The 13,908-nt window shown below is 47.1% G+C and overlaps 1 protein-coding gene across 2 annotated transcripts in view; it reads right to left on the bottom strand.

The window, feature by feature from the left end:
- Positions 1–13,908, bottom strand: part of LOC119382432 (CCR4-NOT transcription complex subunit 7) — a 125,929-nt gene that overhangs the window by 27,637 nt on the left and 84,384 nt on the right. For both annotated transcript variants that reach the window (XR_007415051.1, XM_037650132.2), the window contains exons 4-5: positions 11,245–11,406; positions 11,009–11,186 (exon numbers count right to left, since the gene is read on the bottom strand). Coding sequence is in view for 1 of the 2 variants with exons in the window: in XM_037650132.2 (XP_037506060.1) it covers positions 11,009–11,186; positions 11,245–11,406 (340 nt within the window). In the remaining variant the exon portion in view is untranslated. The remainder of the gene's footprint in view (positions 1–11,008; positions 11,187–11,244; positions 11,407–13,908) is intronic.

Here is a 13,908-nt window from a genome sequence, read left to right as displayed (position 1 = left end):
AGAGAAAAAAAGTTTTTGGTCACGTGGGAGCCTTTTGAATTTGGCATAATGTCGAATGATTGGTGCTTGTCAAAACATTTATTCTGAAAGTACTGTTTCTGGTATCAACACCATTTGGTTCACATGTTAAGCAAGAAAGGTAGTTTTAGGTGTCGTAGGCTAGAAATAATTATTACAATTTTTCTGCCATATACGCCTCCACAAATTTGGCAAAAATGGGCTATGTTTGCATTTTTTTCTACCTAACTTCGCACTATGGATGATCATTTAAGTAACCTATGCATACTCTACGGAACATGTTATTCATGTTAAAATTATTTTCTGACCACTCAAGGTTGTAAATTGTACGAAAAAAAAAAAAAAAAATCGCAGATTTGTGAAAATGTGCATTTTGCACTGCATTCAGACCAATTTTACACCATGTGGTGGTCGAATTAAAAATCAGCTTTATACCTCTAAAGAAAGCTCATACGTTCTTCTTTTTATTTGGCAAGTTTTATCATTACAATTTTTGTTTTAAGAAAAAATAATTTTTGAAGTTCACCTGTGATGGCAGTCTTCCCATTTGTCTGCATGGCGGCTTCCGCACACCGTATGCTTACACTCGCGCTTCACGCTGTTTCTGCATGATATACACTATAGTCGTCTGCGGATATAAGCAGACGACAGACAGAAGCAGACAGCCTGTTTTCGGATTTGCGTGTCGTCTGGTCGGTATGCGCATCACACGTTCGTGTTTTCAGAGAGTAGTTTTTGCCTTGCACGAGAAGCATGTTAGAGGATGTGCCGCTTTTTGCTTTGGCCAAATGCTGTGACTTTTAGCCATGAGCGTTAGCGTGCTAAACAAAGGCCGCCGCGTTCAAGCACGGCAGCTCCCACAGACTGGTCCAGCCAGCGCAGAGGAGCATTCGAGGGGATCACATCTTGCCGCTCCTAATTTCAGAAATGAAGGTAAATGCCATGCACAACGTTTCTGCGACTCGAAGAATAGGCTGAATGTAATCTACATTGACTTAAGAACAAAACGGGCGAAAGAGAATGCATAGTTTGCGTGAGATGATGAATGGACAGATTCTGATGCACAGTTTAATAGCCGCTCCCTCTTTATTTCAGTATGTGCACTTGGCCCCTGCAGTTTGGGCCCAAAAGATTGCCACAAAACTACACAAAGGAAGCAGAAGTGCTTATTGAATGTTGACGAGCTGCCACACATTGAACGATCTGCGGTCATCATTACCAGGTGTATATTAAGAAATATGGATCCCTGATTGCTTCTAAATGCTGTTTGAACCCGTTCTCCGAGCATGACGAAAATCGGCGTGGATCATTAAGTGATCACACTTTCCTTCGCCGACTTATATCCATTGCTGTGCCTCGTACCAGGCGAGAAGCTTTGCCAGTCCTTTAGTCGGTGGTGTTATGCAATGAAGAAAAATGAACCCGACTTTCGAGACTACGATGGAGACGCTCAGGAAGGTCACATAGATTGTGATGAAGAAGATATTACAGTATCTTTCAGCAATAAGTCGTGCTCTGTCAGAGCAACAAGTAAGCCTAAAAGCAATAAAAATCGAAATGTGTCGGACGTCGGAAACCAAATTAAACGGTCGAGCGTAAAGCAGCACGAAGAGCAGACCATGTGTACCAACGATGGTGCGTCACAGAAGGGCTTTGTGGATCTGGAAGAAAGCCTTCATGTAAGCGATTACGTTCTTTTGATGGAAAACTTGGTGAAAAAGTTCCGTGAAGAAAATGACAAACAAAAGAAGTTGCAAATTTTGACGCTGGCACCACATTCTTGGTCGCGTAAAAAAATAATAAGCTTCTTTGGAGCACCTGAAAGACAAGTACGCCAAGCACAGAAACAAATCAGATTTTGGAGCCCTGGGCACTACACCTAAGAAGAAAGGGCGGTGCATCAGCGAAGAAGTGAGGAAATCCGTGGAAGAATTTTATCAGGATGATGCCGTGTCGTACTGTTTTCCAGGAAAGAAGGATGTGCTCCGGGGACATCAGGAACGTATGCTACTTTTAAACCTCAAAGAAATGCACTCTGAGTGGAAAAATCTTTCAGGCATGAAATGTGGGTTTTCCACGTTTGAGAGCCTGCGCCCTGCCTTGCTCATGGTGTACTAGCTGGGGGAAGCAGAATGCACAGTGTATGTGTATGCATGCTTCACCAAAACATTAAGCTCATGCTGCATGCCAGTGGACTGAAGTCCGGGTACTGGTTATGTTGAAACATTGCTGCACACCGCTCCTGCCTTTGCTTCTGATCTCATAGACAACATCCAAGTTCGGCAGTGGATTTCTGGTAAACGTTGTACACTTGAAACAATTATTTTGACACCAGATGAATTCTGCGAAAAATTTCTGGACATGTTGACTGAACTTCAGGTGCATCATTACGTTAGCAAGAAGCAAGCACAGTATTTACGTGACCTCAAAGCTACTGTACCAAAACATGAAGCTATTATTCTCATGAACTTCGCTGAAAACTATTCATTCCTAGTGCAAGACTGCACCTCAGTCCTACCATTGGAACAATACACAGGCGACCATACACCCCATCACTGTGTACTACCGGTTGCAAGAGGACAGCCGTAATGGCATTGCAGTAAAATGCTGCGCAGTGATATCCGACTGCCTCGAACACGACACTGTTAATGTGCACACTTTCCAAGCGGAGTTGCTGAACGCAATAAAAAAGGAAATGCCACAAACAACAAAAGTTCACTACTTTGCGGATGGCGCCTCGGCTCAATATAAGAACAGGAAAAATGTTGCAAACCTCTGTCACCATGAAACAGACTTGGGTATTTCAGCGACATGGAACTTTTTTTGCCACCTCTCATGGCAAGAGTGTGTGCGACGACATCGGTGGTACAGTCAACAGTGATGTGATTGACTGAAGCTGTTTTGGAGCAGGTTTTTGGAGCAGCAAAAAGTGCATTTTGGAGCAGCCAAAAATGTGTTCTGGAGCAGGGAAAACTGCTTTTGGAGCAGCTAAAAGCTCACTGCAAAGTAGAAAAAGGGACCGTGTGAAGCAAAACAGGAACTCTTTTGAAATTAAAAGTTCTGTCCAATAATGGGTGTCTGCATAACACCACTGGATCACCGAGCAGCCCCGTAAGTGTAAACACTGACGTCGCGGTCTTATCGGGCCCGTAGCCTGAAGTTTTTATGGAGGGGATGTTTTACCAAAAATAATGGAAATCAGTGTTTTTCTCAAATAGTGAAGGTCTCCAGCACTTCAACACTGCGAGAAGTCCAAATACGTCTGACACGCAGGTTTTTGCGGAGTTTTCAGTACACCTGCTGAATCCCGGTGCTGCTTCGTGGCCTCAATGTGCCTCTTGCTTGTAACATGTCGCTTTATCGCTGCAAATCCATGCTGTTCGCAGTTAATGGTCTGACTGCAGACAATGTAAAATCCACTGCCATCGCTGCCTTGGCGACGCCAAGATGATATAGTGTCACCATTTTCGTCCATCTTGTTCAGGATGTCGACAATGAACTTGGTGGAACGACCTGAGGCTCTGATACGGCGAGACATGAACAATTCGAAAAGCAATTCCCCTCAGGAAACGTGTAGCGATACGTTTTTTGCTAATGACGGAATAGTTTTTGTTGCTAGCCGTTCCACGGCGAACCTATATAGTTTTCCACGAGTTTTGCTCCCCAATTGGAGTCGCGTTCCGTGAAAATCCTCAAACAACACGAAGCTGCCAATTAACTGCGCCAATTCACGGCTGGTGCGAAGCTTGTCTGCCATCTTGCCAGCTTCTCGGTTTGCTATAATTGTGGTTAGGAGACTAACTGCTGTTATGTCTGCCCTGTAGCTACCCCTAACTGTGGTTAGCCGTAACCGTAGTCAGCTTAACCACGGTTAAGGGTATAATGGTTTGAGCAGCGGAACGTAAAAAAAGGGGTAAAAAGATGGCAGACAAGGACGTCGCTGTACTAACAACTGAAATTTTATTTCTATGTTGCTGCGGTGGTGCGGTCACACCAGCTCGCGGCGAGCCGCTCCTTCCAAGGTGCATTTTCGGCGGGTCACGCCAGTTTACAACAGTCTGGAGCGGATTATGTCGGCCCCCAAAAGGCTGAGCAAGCCAAACCAGCGCTTAACGAGCCTTCCCATCAATCAGCGTACGGTCATGTCCCCCAGAAAGCACCGGGCGGCGTGCCGCGAAAAATGATGCACGAACCCATTCCTCTCGCGGCACGAAAATTCTGCCGCGCGGCAGCTTTAGAGTCTCGCGTTTTGCCGGCGCATGTTTTGACGCTAGTGAGCTTATCGTATGGCGCAGATTTGGCGCAGAAAAGCAGAGATGTAGCAGGATGTAGCAGGTTTCACGTCTTCGCGCAGTTTGGCGCAATTGGCGCAGCTATCACATCACTGCAGTCAAGCGCTTGGCACCGAGGGCCAGCCTTCAAAGGCCTTACATAGATCAGATCACGACACCGGAGGCGCTTTATTTATGGGCACAACATAACATCACGAGAATAAAAGTACTTTGTGTACCAAAATGCGAGGTTCAGGAAAGACTAAAGCAGCTCACTAGAAGGTTCAATGAAGCGCTTCGCATCGAGGGCATGCGACGATTGCATTATTTTGAGCCTTCTTCAACCTCCACAGTGTTTGTCACGTTCACATCAGTGTCAAGAAAACAGGCAGTGGAAGTGTTGCACAAGCAGTTTGATTGATATAACTGTGGGAGCACTAAGTTCAAACGGAGCACACAAAGGAATGCATATACGCCTTGTGCACCGCCTATAGAGGCGCCACTGATAGCCACCTAGCGGGCGCCGCCGACAGTACGTGCGGGAAGCCGAGCAGACGACAGCGCTTTGCACAGCTTTGCTGTGAGGAGATGAATGAAGTTCGCGGCTGCTATTTCCCCTTCGTGCGGGTGCCAGACAACTAATTCTGCACTGGCAGCTGCAGGAAAGGCGTGGGCCTCTACGAAAGTGGACTTGTGCACGAGATTTGTCACGAACGAGCGCTTAACTAAGCGCACGTCACCGATTTCGAACCACGGCATGAAAGCACCGATATGACAGAACGAAAGCATTAGAACAAGAAGCGACGTGTTAACCCACACAATGACGAAGTGGCTCGTCTTTGCCAATGAACGGCGGCGATCCATTGCTTCCGTCGCTCTTGCTCAGGAGGCCTTGCGGTAAGTGAGTAAAACGGTGTTCCGGGCGCGTTTTTGTAGGTGTTTTGAGCACTCCACTCCACAGCAATTGTTATTCGACATCCCTTGAAGTTTCGGCCACCACACATACGACGAACGTTGCTTATTTCACTACGAAAACGTGAACAACGCGGAAACACACGTACAACGATGTAGGAAACCACGGCGGCTGTCTGCTTGCTTTCCCGAGAGCAATGGCGCATTCGTTCCCATGGCGCTTCCCATGGGAACCCATGGCGTTTCCCATGGCGCTTCCGTTGGCGCGCACTAGGCGTATACCATGACTGCAATTTTAGTCAGTCAACGAATTAGCACTTCGACCTCGCAACAATACCACCTTCATTGTACAGCTGGTCCCGTGCATTGCCTTGATGTCACTTATACGCCCAGCGGGGGACGAAAGTGGAACACGTTTCTTTCACAAGAAAAACGACACCTTACATTAGAAACGACATGTGGAAAGGACGCTGGGCCTCCGTGAATAACCCGTGAATAATATGCCCTGGGTGAATGTCGGGAAGGACGAATTCCAACTTTCAGGTTATTTTGTGCTACAGTATCTACCAGCTCGGGGAGCCATAGAACCCATAGAGTATATTGCCACGTGCATTTAGAAAAACAAGCGGACTGGACTATGTCGTGTTCTTTACCAGAAACTCGCATGTGATCTGGTGTAGCCGGACGCCATCCTGATGCCTGAATGTATGGCAACACAACGAATAGATAAGAGATCACTGCATTCGGCGGCGGGCAGTCTGGTAGCCACCGTTCGGGCACGCTGTTCCGTTGCAGCTGTCGCCGAGCGGTATGTGTTAGCTTGTTTTCAGGCGCAAGTCAGCCGAATAAATTACTTTTATTTTATTGCAGTCGTGGTCCGCCTCTCTACTGGTCTGTGCACCGGCCAGCGCCTCGTCACATACGTGACAATATTATGCAGAAACAGCGTGAAGCGCAAGTGTTAGCATGCGGTGTGCGGAAGCCGCCACGCAGACAAATGGGAAGATTGCCATCACAGGTGAACTTCAAAAATTATTTGCTTTCTTAAAACCAAAATTGTAATGATAAAACTTGCCAAATAAAAAGAAGAACGTAAGAGCTTTCTTTAGAGGTATAAAGCAGATTTTTAATAGGATCATCATATGGTGTAAAATGGGTCTGAATGTGGTGCAAAACGCACATTTTCACAAATTTTCGATATTTTTTTCGTACGATTTACAACCTTGAGTGGTCAGAAAATAATTTTAACATGAATAAGTTTGTTCCGTAGAGTAAGCAAGGTTACTTAAATGATCATCCATAGTGCGAAGTTAGGTAGAAAAAAATGTAAACATAGCCCACTTTTGCCAAATTTGTGGAGGCGTATATGGCAGAAAAATTGTAATACAGTAAAACCTCGTTATAACGAAGTTGAAGGGGGAGTCGTAATTACTTCGTTATAGCCATTAGTTCGTTATAGCCAATATCCATTTCTACCGACAATTAGCACGGAAGAGAGGATGTACTCGCCACGAAATCCCACAGCAGCCCGCCACGCAAACGAAAAACGGCTGCCGCACGGAGAATAACTAGCAAAAGAAAAAGAAAAGAACTACTTTATTCACGCCAAACTCGGCACACCAGCTGGCGGCTCACTTAGCAGAAAAAAAGTCCTGAATAGACTTCTGCCGTGTCTTCCTCAGACGGATGATGGCTGTTTCGGCCGCTGCCGCTATGTCGAGTCCGTCCTCGCCGTCATCGTGAGCGCCGAAGAAGCGGCGGAGCAGGTCTGCCGCATCCAGCGCTTGCGCGGACGTCGGAACATCGGGTTCGCCAACTCCGGGCTATCGTCGACACATTCGTCACTGTCGTCATTCACCACCCCTGTCACCGCGCGCACAATTCCAGCCTCTGCCAGCTCTTCAGTTGTCACCGCGTCAGCATCGGCACTGACGTACATGTATGTGCAGAAGGTGTCGCAGTCGGGCACAACTCCGGCGTCAAGGAGAGCGTCCCATGACACCAGGTCTTGGTCACCTGCGACACCCTCATTGGCAGCAGCACCGATATCTTCGCTGTCACCGCCGCTGTTAACGCCAAATGAGGCATGTCGGAAGCAGTTGGCGATCGTGCTTGCTGTTACAGACATCCAAGCAGCCTGTAGCATCTCGATCGCCATGTAGAAGTCGATTGTAGTCTCGCGCTTCGTGCTCATATAGAGTCGAATTCGGTCGATTACACGCTTGCGGTACCGTGATCAACGCTACGCCGAAATCTTGGGCAACTTTTTTCTTCTTGACGCTGGACTAACGGCTTTCAACATAGCCGCTTTCTGCTCGATTGTAATCGTTTTGAGTTTTCGTTTGCCGTTGCCGTCGTCCATCTCCTGTCTGGCGGCGGGAACCGAGAGAGACTCTGTTCTGATGCACACGCAGGAACGACAAGTAACAACAAGGCCCGCAGTCGCCGCGTTGCGTTGGACGCGTCGCCAGCATTGCCGTCCACGCGCGCTACAGGAGAGCGGGCGGGTCCACGAGTTCCGCAGGAGAGGGGAGGCTGGGTGACGTGCGCGGGTGGGTCCACGAGTTTCAGTGGAAAGGGGAGGCAGGCAGACGCGCACCCTCGCGCGTGTTGGCGGGTGGCTCCTCGGCTCCTCGGGAGCGCGAGGCGCGAGTTTTGAATGACCGCATTTGTGATGGGACGTAAAACCGTCGCGCGCTATAAGACATTGACTTGCCGGCTACCAAAATGATCAGTAAATGCTCGGTGGGAAAAAAAAAAAGGTTCGTTATATCCATTGCGAGGAAATTTTAGCTTCGTTAAAACGAGGTTTTAAATACATGGGCGTCTATGGGAATTTCAAGGGGAATTACGATTGCTTCGTTATATCCATTAGTTCGTTATATCCCGCTTCGTTATAACGAGCTTCTACTGTAATTATTTTTAGCCTACAACACCTAAAACTACCTTTCTTGCTTTATATGTGAATCAAATTTGGTGTTGATACCAGAAACAGTGCTTTCAGAATAAATGTTTTGACAAGCACCAATCATTCGACATTATGCCAAATTCAAAAGGCTCCCACCGTAACCAAAATTTTTTTTCTCTCCGAAATATTCTAGCATTTCGCCGATTTCAACGCAAGACATCAGCCAGATTTTTTTCAAGTACCAGGGTGTCTACCGAGTTGACATTTCTAAATTCCCTGACTTTTCCAGGTTTTCCCTGAGTGTTTTTGCTAAAATTCCCTGAGTGAAACAGAACTTTGCTTTATGTCAAGATGGGTAGAGACCATATCGCTCGGTGATGTCACTCTCTAATACGCATGTTAGAAAATGAAAACGACTTAATCTCATTTGAATGGTACACAGAACAGATAAACGTCAATATAGCGAAGTTGGTAAAAGCGGCAACTCACTTCGTTATATCGAAACTTCGTTAAACTGAAATTCGACCTTTCATGCAAGGCATAGTTACTGAAGGATTAATCTTAAACTGAAAATGCCACAAGAATGCTCGACTAATATGGCAACATAAAAAAACTTTTTATTTTTTGCGTGAAAAAAAATCAATTTTGTTGAGCCTGAGATGCAGCAATCACAATTAGATGTCTTGCCAGAGTGTCCCATGTAAAGACTAAACAAATGCGGGTTTAATGTACTGTGTAATTGCGCTTGTTCTGCTGCTGCGGGTTGTTGTCAAATCCTCGCGCGTTGCCCAGAGCAATGCAACGCCTTTGCTATCATGTTGGCCAACCGAACCATTTGCTCTCCACGAACGCACAACATCGAAAACCATCCCACGTTAGAAAAAAAGTCACAGTTTCACCGCGAGAGCAAAATAGTAAATCCGATGGCAACAAAGAGGAATTTTATATGAATATAGGCTAGCAGCTCGCTCCTTCAGGAAACGCAGCCGCTGCACTAAGAGAAGTGCCCTATCTATGGCTCAGGGGCGGATTCAGGTACATAAAGGGGGGGAGGGGGGGTACAAAGGCTGAAGCCAACGCTCAGCAGTGCATTTTGGTGGGTCACGCATATTTACAACAGCCCAGAGGGGATTATGGCGGCGCCTAGAAAGCCTTCGTTGGAAATGTGCATAGGGAAGCTGGAAAGGGTAGAGCAATGAGAGGTAGAGAGCAGGGACAAGATTCTCTTTACCCCTTTTGGACAATGGCAGGCAAAGCAACCTGACAAAGGGGGCAAACTCGACAAGCAGCCTGACAAAGGAGGTGGGCGACAGGCACTGAAGGGAGGGGGCGGGGGCTAGCTTAGGGGGGGGGGGGGGGGCCATCGCCGCTACCGCCCCCCCCCCCCCCCCGGGATCTGCCACTGCTATGGCTTCAACGGAAGTTTTGCAATTAGAGCACAACACCTACAAAGGTATGAGCCGTCTGCTGATCCCCACGAAAGATACCGCTGAGCACGCGACCACGCCCGCTGGTACAAAGTACGCACTTCCTGTCGGACTCACGCAGCCCCCCCCCCCCCCCCCCCCAACATTCCCAACGCGCTGGCTCCTATCTCCATGTGCTCATCGCGCGAATGAGACGGTCGGCTCGTTTCATCTCTACTTAAGCCCCGTTCATCGGCAGCGCTCGCGCACTTTCACTCGCACATGGAGCATACGACGCCTGGGGTGATGTAATCGCGATTTGGACTTGAGAAGGAAGATCATGGCGAAGGCGAAAAATTCGCGGAGTGTCTATATAATTGCTATCGCAAAAAAAAGCAATATAGCTGCGGGCTAAGATCGCATGAAAGCACGGCAACAGCCTGAATTACGGCACATCCGATTATGGTGGAAATGTTAGTGTTTTCCGACATCGCGCGCCGAATCGAGCATATGGGACCCGTGCCGGTGTCGCGAATTTCGGTCGCCGCTATGCCATGGCTCTGAAAAGTTTTGTAATTCGGCTTTGTAGCAAACATCCACGTGGTGTGGCTGGTAATTGAGAGCTGCAGCCCCTAAAAATTTCAGTCGACTGCCTAAAACTTGTTTCAGCAGTGCCCTCATCGGGAAACAAAGAAAGAAAAGAGCTTTCACTTGCTGTGAATGGGCCCGTTAGTTACGCTAGCTCTCGCCTGGAAATTTATTCTATTCTTCACGGAGTCCTAAATAGCATCTTTGAAGCTCGGGATCAAAGCGAGTGAGCTCTCCGATAACAGCCGACAAGCGTCTTTTTTCTCGCCGATCGGGATGGCTTGCCAGATACGAGCCTTCTCGAAGACATCCGCTTCCTGCACGATCGCGATCGCTTGCAAGATAACTCAAGCTCGTTACATCGACTGCTACCGCTTCTACAACTAATCATGCTTGTTACTTGACACGCGGCGATCACAAAAACACCATATCGGGCGCTAACGCACAGCACGCGCGAGAAAGATTACAGAACTACACCGCGTACTCACAGAACACCCTGACAACATTGCGCGATACGATGTGTCGTGGTTCGCGGTTCCCGCATACCACGCATTAGCCAGATTCTCTCCCACTTCACCGCTCCGAAGGCGATGACTGCATCGAGGTGCGCCACTTCCCCGTAGCCGCAGCGGCCGTTTGATTTGAAAAATGCGTTCACAAAATATCGAGCAAGCGCTACCGCGACTTTCGTCGCCTTTCAATAAAGTTACTGTGGATTTTCCCTGATGGGAGCACAATTTCCCTGAGTTTTCCCTGAGAATTTCCAGACTACCCAAAATCCCTGAGAATTCCCGGTTTTCCCGGTCGGTAGACACCCTGAAGTACATTTGAAATGGTCGCCAAAATGGCTGGGACGTTCGGCGTGCTTATGGTAACCCTGGCATGCAAAACAAGCAACAACTCACCTCCAGCTGCTCAGCCACCTCCTGCAGGCCCCCTTTCAGGTTCTTGCAACTTTTCATGAGGTACTTGACATCGTAGATCGCCGGAAAGTAGATTCGCAACAACTCGAAGAACTCTGACTCATCCATAGGCAGGTTTTGGTCTGTTAGTAACTTCAGCATGTAGCCAAAGTCGTATCCACTGTGTGCAAAAGTGAAGTCTGCATCAGTATCGCCTACCCCAATGACAGTGCACTTACCTGTGAAAGGAGAGCCACTTGACATTGTCAGAGAGGACCACTCCTGATGTCATGAGCAGCTGAGCAAACTCGTACGGATCGATGCCCTCTTCATCGTGTTTCTTGAACTGAATGCCAGAGTTGGTAAGCAGGTCGATGGAATCCTGGGCGTACATGTCCTCCCTGGAGCAAGGAAAATGAACTAATGTTTCTACAGTTGAACCCACTTATAACAATGTTTCCATGCAGCGTTATTGGTTAAAGCAGTGATGCTACCGAGGACTTCAGATTTCGAGTAGTTTCTGGAGCAGCAAACTTTTCATTTTGGCGCACTTCGGAGCAGCAAGAATTTCCATATTGGAACATTTTGGAGCAGGTAATTTTGCATCTGGGAGCGCCCTAGAGCACCTAATTTCATGTACCCGAGTACATCGGAGAAGCAAGTTGCATTTACATTCAGACACCCGGGTAATTGTTATGGGGCTCTTATGAAGGGACAAATATCTCTATTCGTTGCAAATCTTGTGGAGAAAATGTTCGCCGGAGCACTCAATATTTCACCCGATTATGCAAAGGGTGTCATGCAACTGACTGTTGTGGAATAACCTTCTCAGCCACTTTTTCGACACAATCAAATAAAGAGAATACTGAATCAATAAAATTCTATAATATTATGAAATAACACTCTAAACGCAACTGTGTGGTCATCAATGTGTACGGCTCCTGCCACAAATTTAAAGTCTTGGCAGACAAATGCCCCAATTATCTTAATTACACGCAATGCGGTGCTTGAAACGAGCTACCAGCAGCAGTTTCTGGAACAGATGTCAGCCGATTAATTGCCACCCTACTTGATATCAACACCGATTAGCCTAGAAGTCACGAGCTTTTGTGGAAAACTAGGGGGTATCTAGTTGTTTGAGCAAAGACGGACAGGGAAATAAGAAAAGGACGGTTATTAGATTGTTTTACCCATCATTTTATAAAACGGGAGAAGTAATTTTAACAGCGGAGATGTTTAAAGAGATACTGAACAAAATTTTTGCGCCAAGATTTTCAGCCAAATTGAAAAATTTGGTGCTGAAATCGATAGGCACAACCTTCATGTCAGGCAGAAACTACCGTAAAATGTGGAGCACGCACCCACTCCCTCTTTTCGGGAGGTTTCAAATATGCGCCAATGACCTTGCTCAGGGTTCTACAGTAGAGGAAAACAATGAATTTAATGCGTTTTTCACAAAATATTGAAACTAGTCTAGTGGACACGCCGTGACCTAGAGGTGATGTTTGGTGACGTTACCCACACCAGAAACAGGCATGCCAACAAAGCCAGCCGTCGCCCGCGTCTCTCAACCCACTCGGCTACCAATAGGAACAGCACCGGCAGGGGTAAGGCACCAGCGCTCTTGTGGAAGGGGGAGAGCGCGATGACAGGAGACGTGGAGAAAGGGAAGAGGAGGACAGGAACATGTGCACCCTGCATGCGCCTCAGGTGAATGTGACGTCACGGCTCGTGCTCCATGCAGCCACCAGGTGCTGACATTCCACCAAAAATACAGCCAACTGTTGAAAAATACGTGAAAAACTTTTATCGGAACAGTTGCTTCTTCGGAGTAGAATTTCGATGTTTTCGTTAGCCTTTCCCATTTTTATTCACTATCACGGTGCGGAGCAGTCGTGGAAACGTCACTATATGTTGTGTGAGCACGTGACGAGAAGCTCATACTGTGTTGTGACGTCAGGGTACAGTAGGAACAGAAACTAGCTTTTAAAAACATACTGTTTAATAATAATATCTGGGGTTTTACGTCCCAGAACCACGATATGATTATGAGAGACGCCGTAGTGGAGGGCTCCGGAAATTTCGACCATCTGGTGTTCTTTAACGTGCACCTAAATCTAAGTACACGGGCCTCTACCATTTCGCCTCCATCGAAATGCGACCGCCGCGGCCGGGATCGAACCCGCGACCTTCGGGTCAGCCTAAAAACATACTGTTAATTACTTTTTCAGGGTGCACTCCCGCTTAGCACTACCTTTTCTAGGCTCTTGAGGGCTTGGCCTTTCATTTGATGCAAAAAAAAAAAAAAAAATGACAACTGAAAATTTTCATCTCAATACCTCTTTAACCACTCGACTATACAGGCATGCTAGCACAGCATAGCACACCCATGTATAGTATAGTATAGCACTGGGGTGGGAAAGGGAAGTGAGGTTGAAGAGGATGAATGTGACGGGAGAGAGTAAAGCATAGCATAGAAAAAGAAATAAAGAAAGAGATAGAAATACAGAAAGGGACGAAATAGAAAAATAAAAATAAACAGAGACAAAAAAGGCACAAAGAACAGAGAGAAAAAGAAATAAAGGAAGAAAAAAAAGGGCAAAACTTAGCAAAGCAGCAACAGTCTGGACTTCCTGGGTGGCCGTCAGCTCCTTTAGCATTGCGCCTCCAGTGCAAGCTACGCTAATTTTTTGAAAGGTGTTTTTTCTTCCTTTGCTCAATTTATGACACAGATCTGAAACAAAAAATCCGCAAGCTCTGCCATGGTGCTAGGCAGTATCTGATATAAAAGAGCTCAAAGTGAAACAAGGTGCTGGCGCACAAGGAAAACGCACTTGCCTAGGATTGCCGGGAAATTCCGATGGCCACCTCTACAATTCCTCACTGGCTCGCTACCTTCACCG

This window comes from Rhipicephalus sanguineus, chromosome 2, assembly GCF_013339695.2.
Source record: "Rhipicephalus sanguineus isolate Rsan-2018 chromosome 2, BIME_Rsan_1.4, whole genome shotgun sequence".
NCBI lineage: Eukaryota > Metazoa > Arthropoda > Arachnida > Ixodida > Ixodidae > Rhipicephalus > Rhipicephalus sanguineus.
This window is presented reverse-complemented; position numbering and strand designations above follow the sequence as displayed.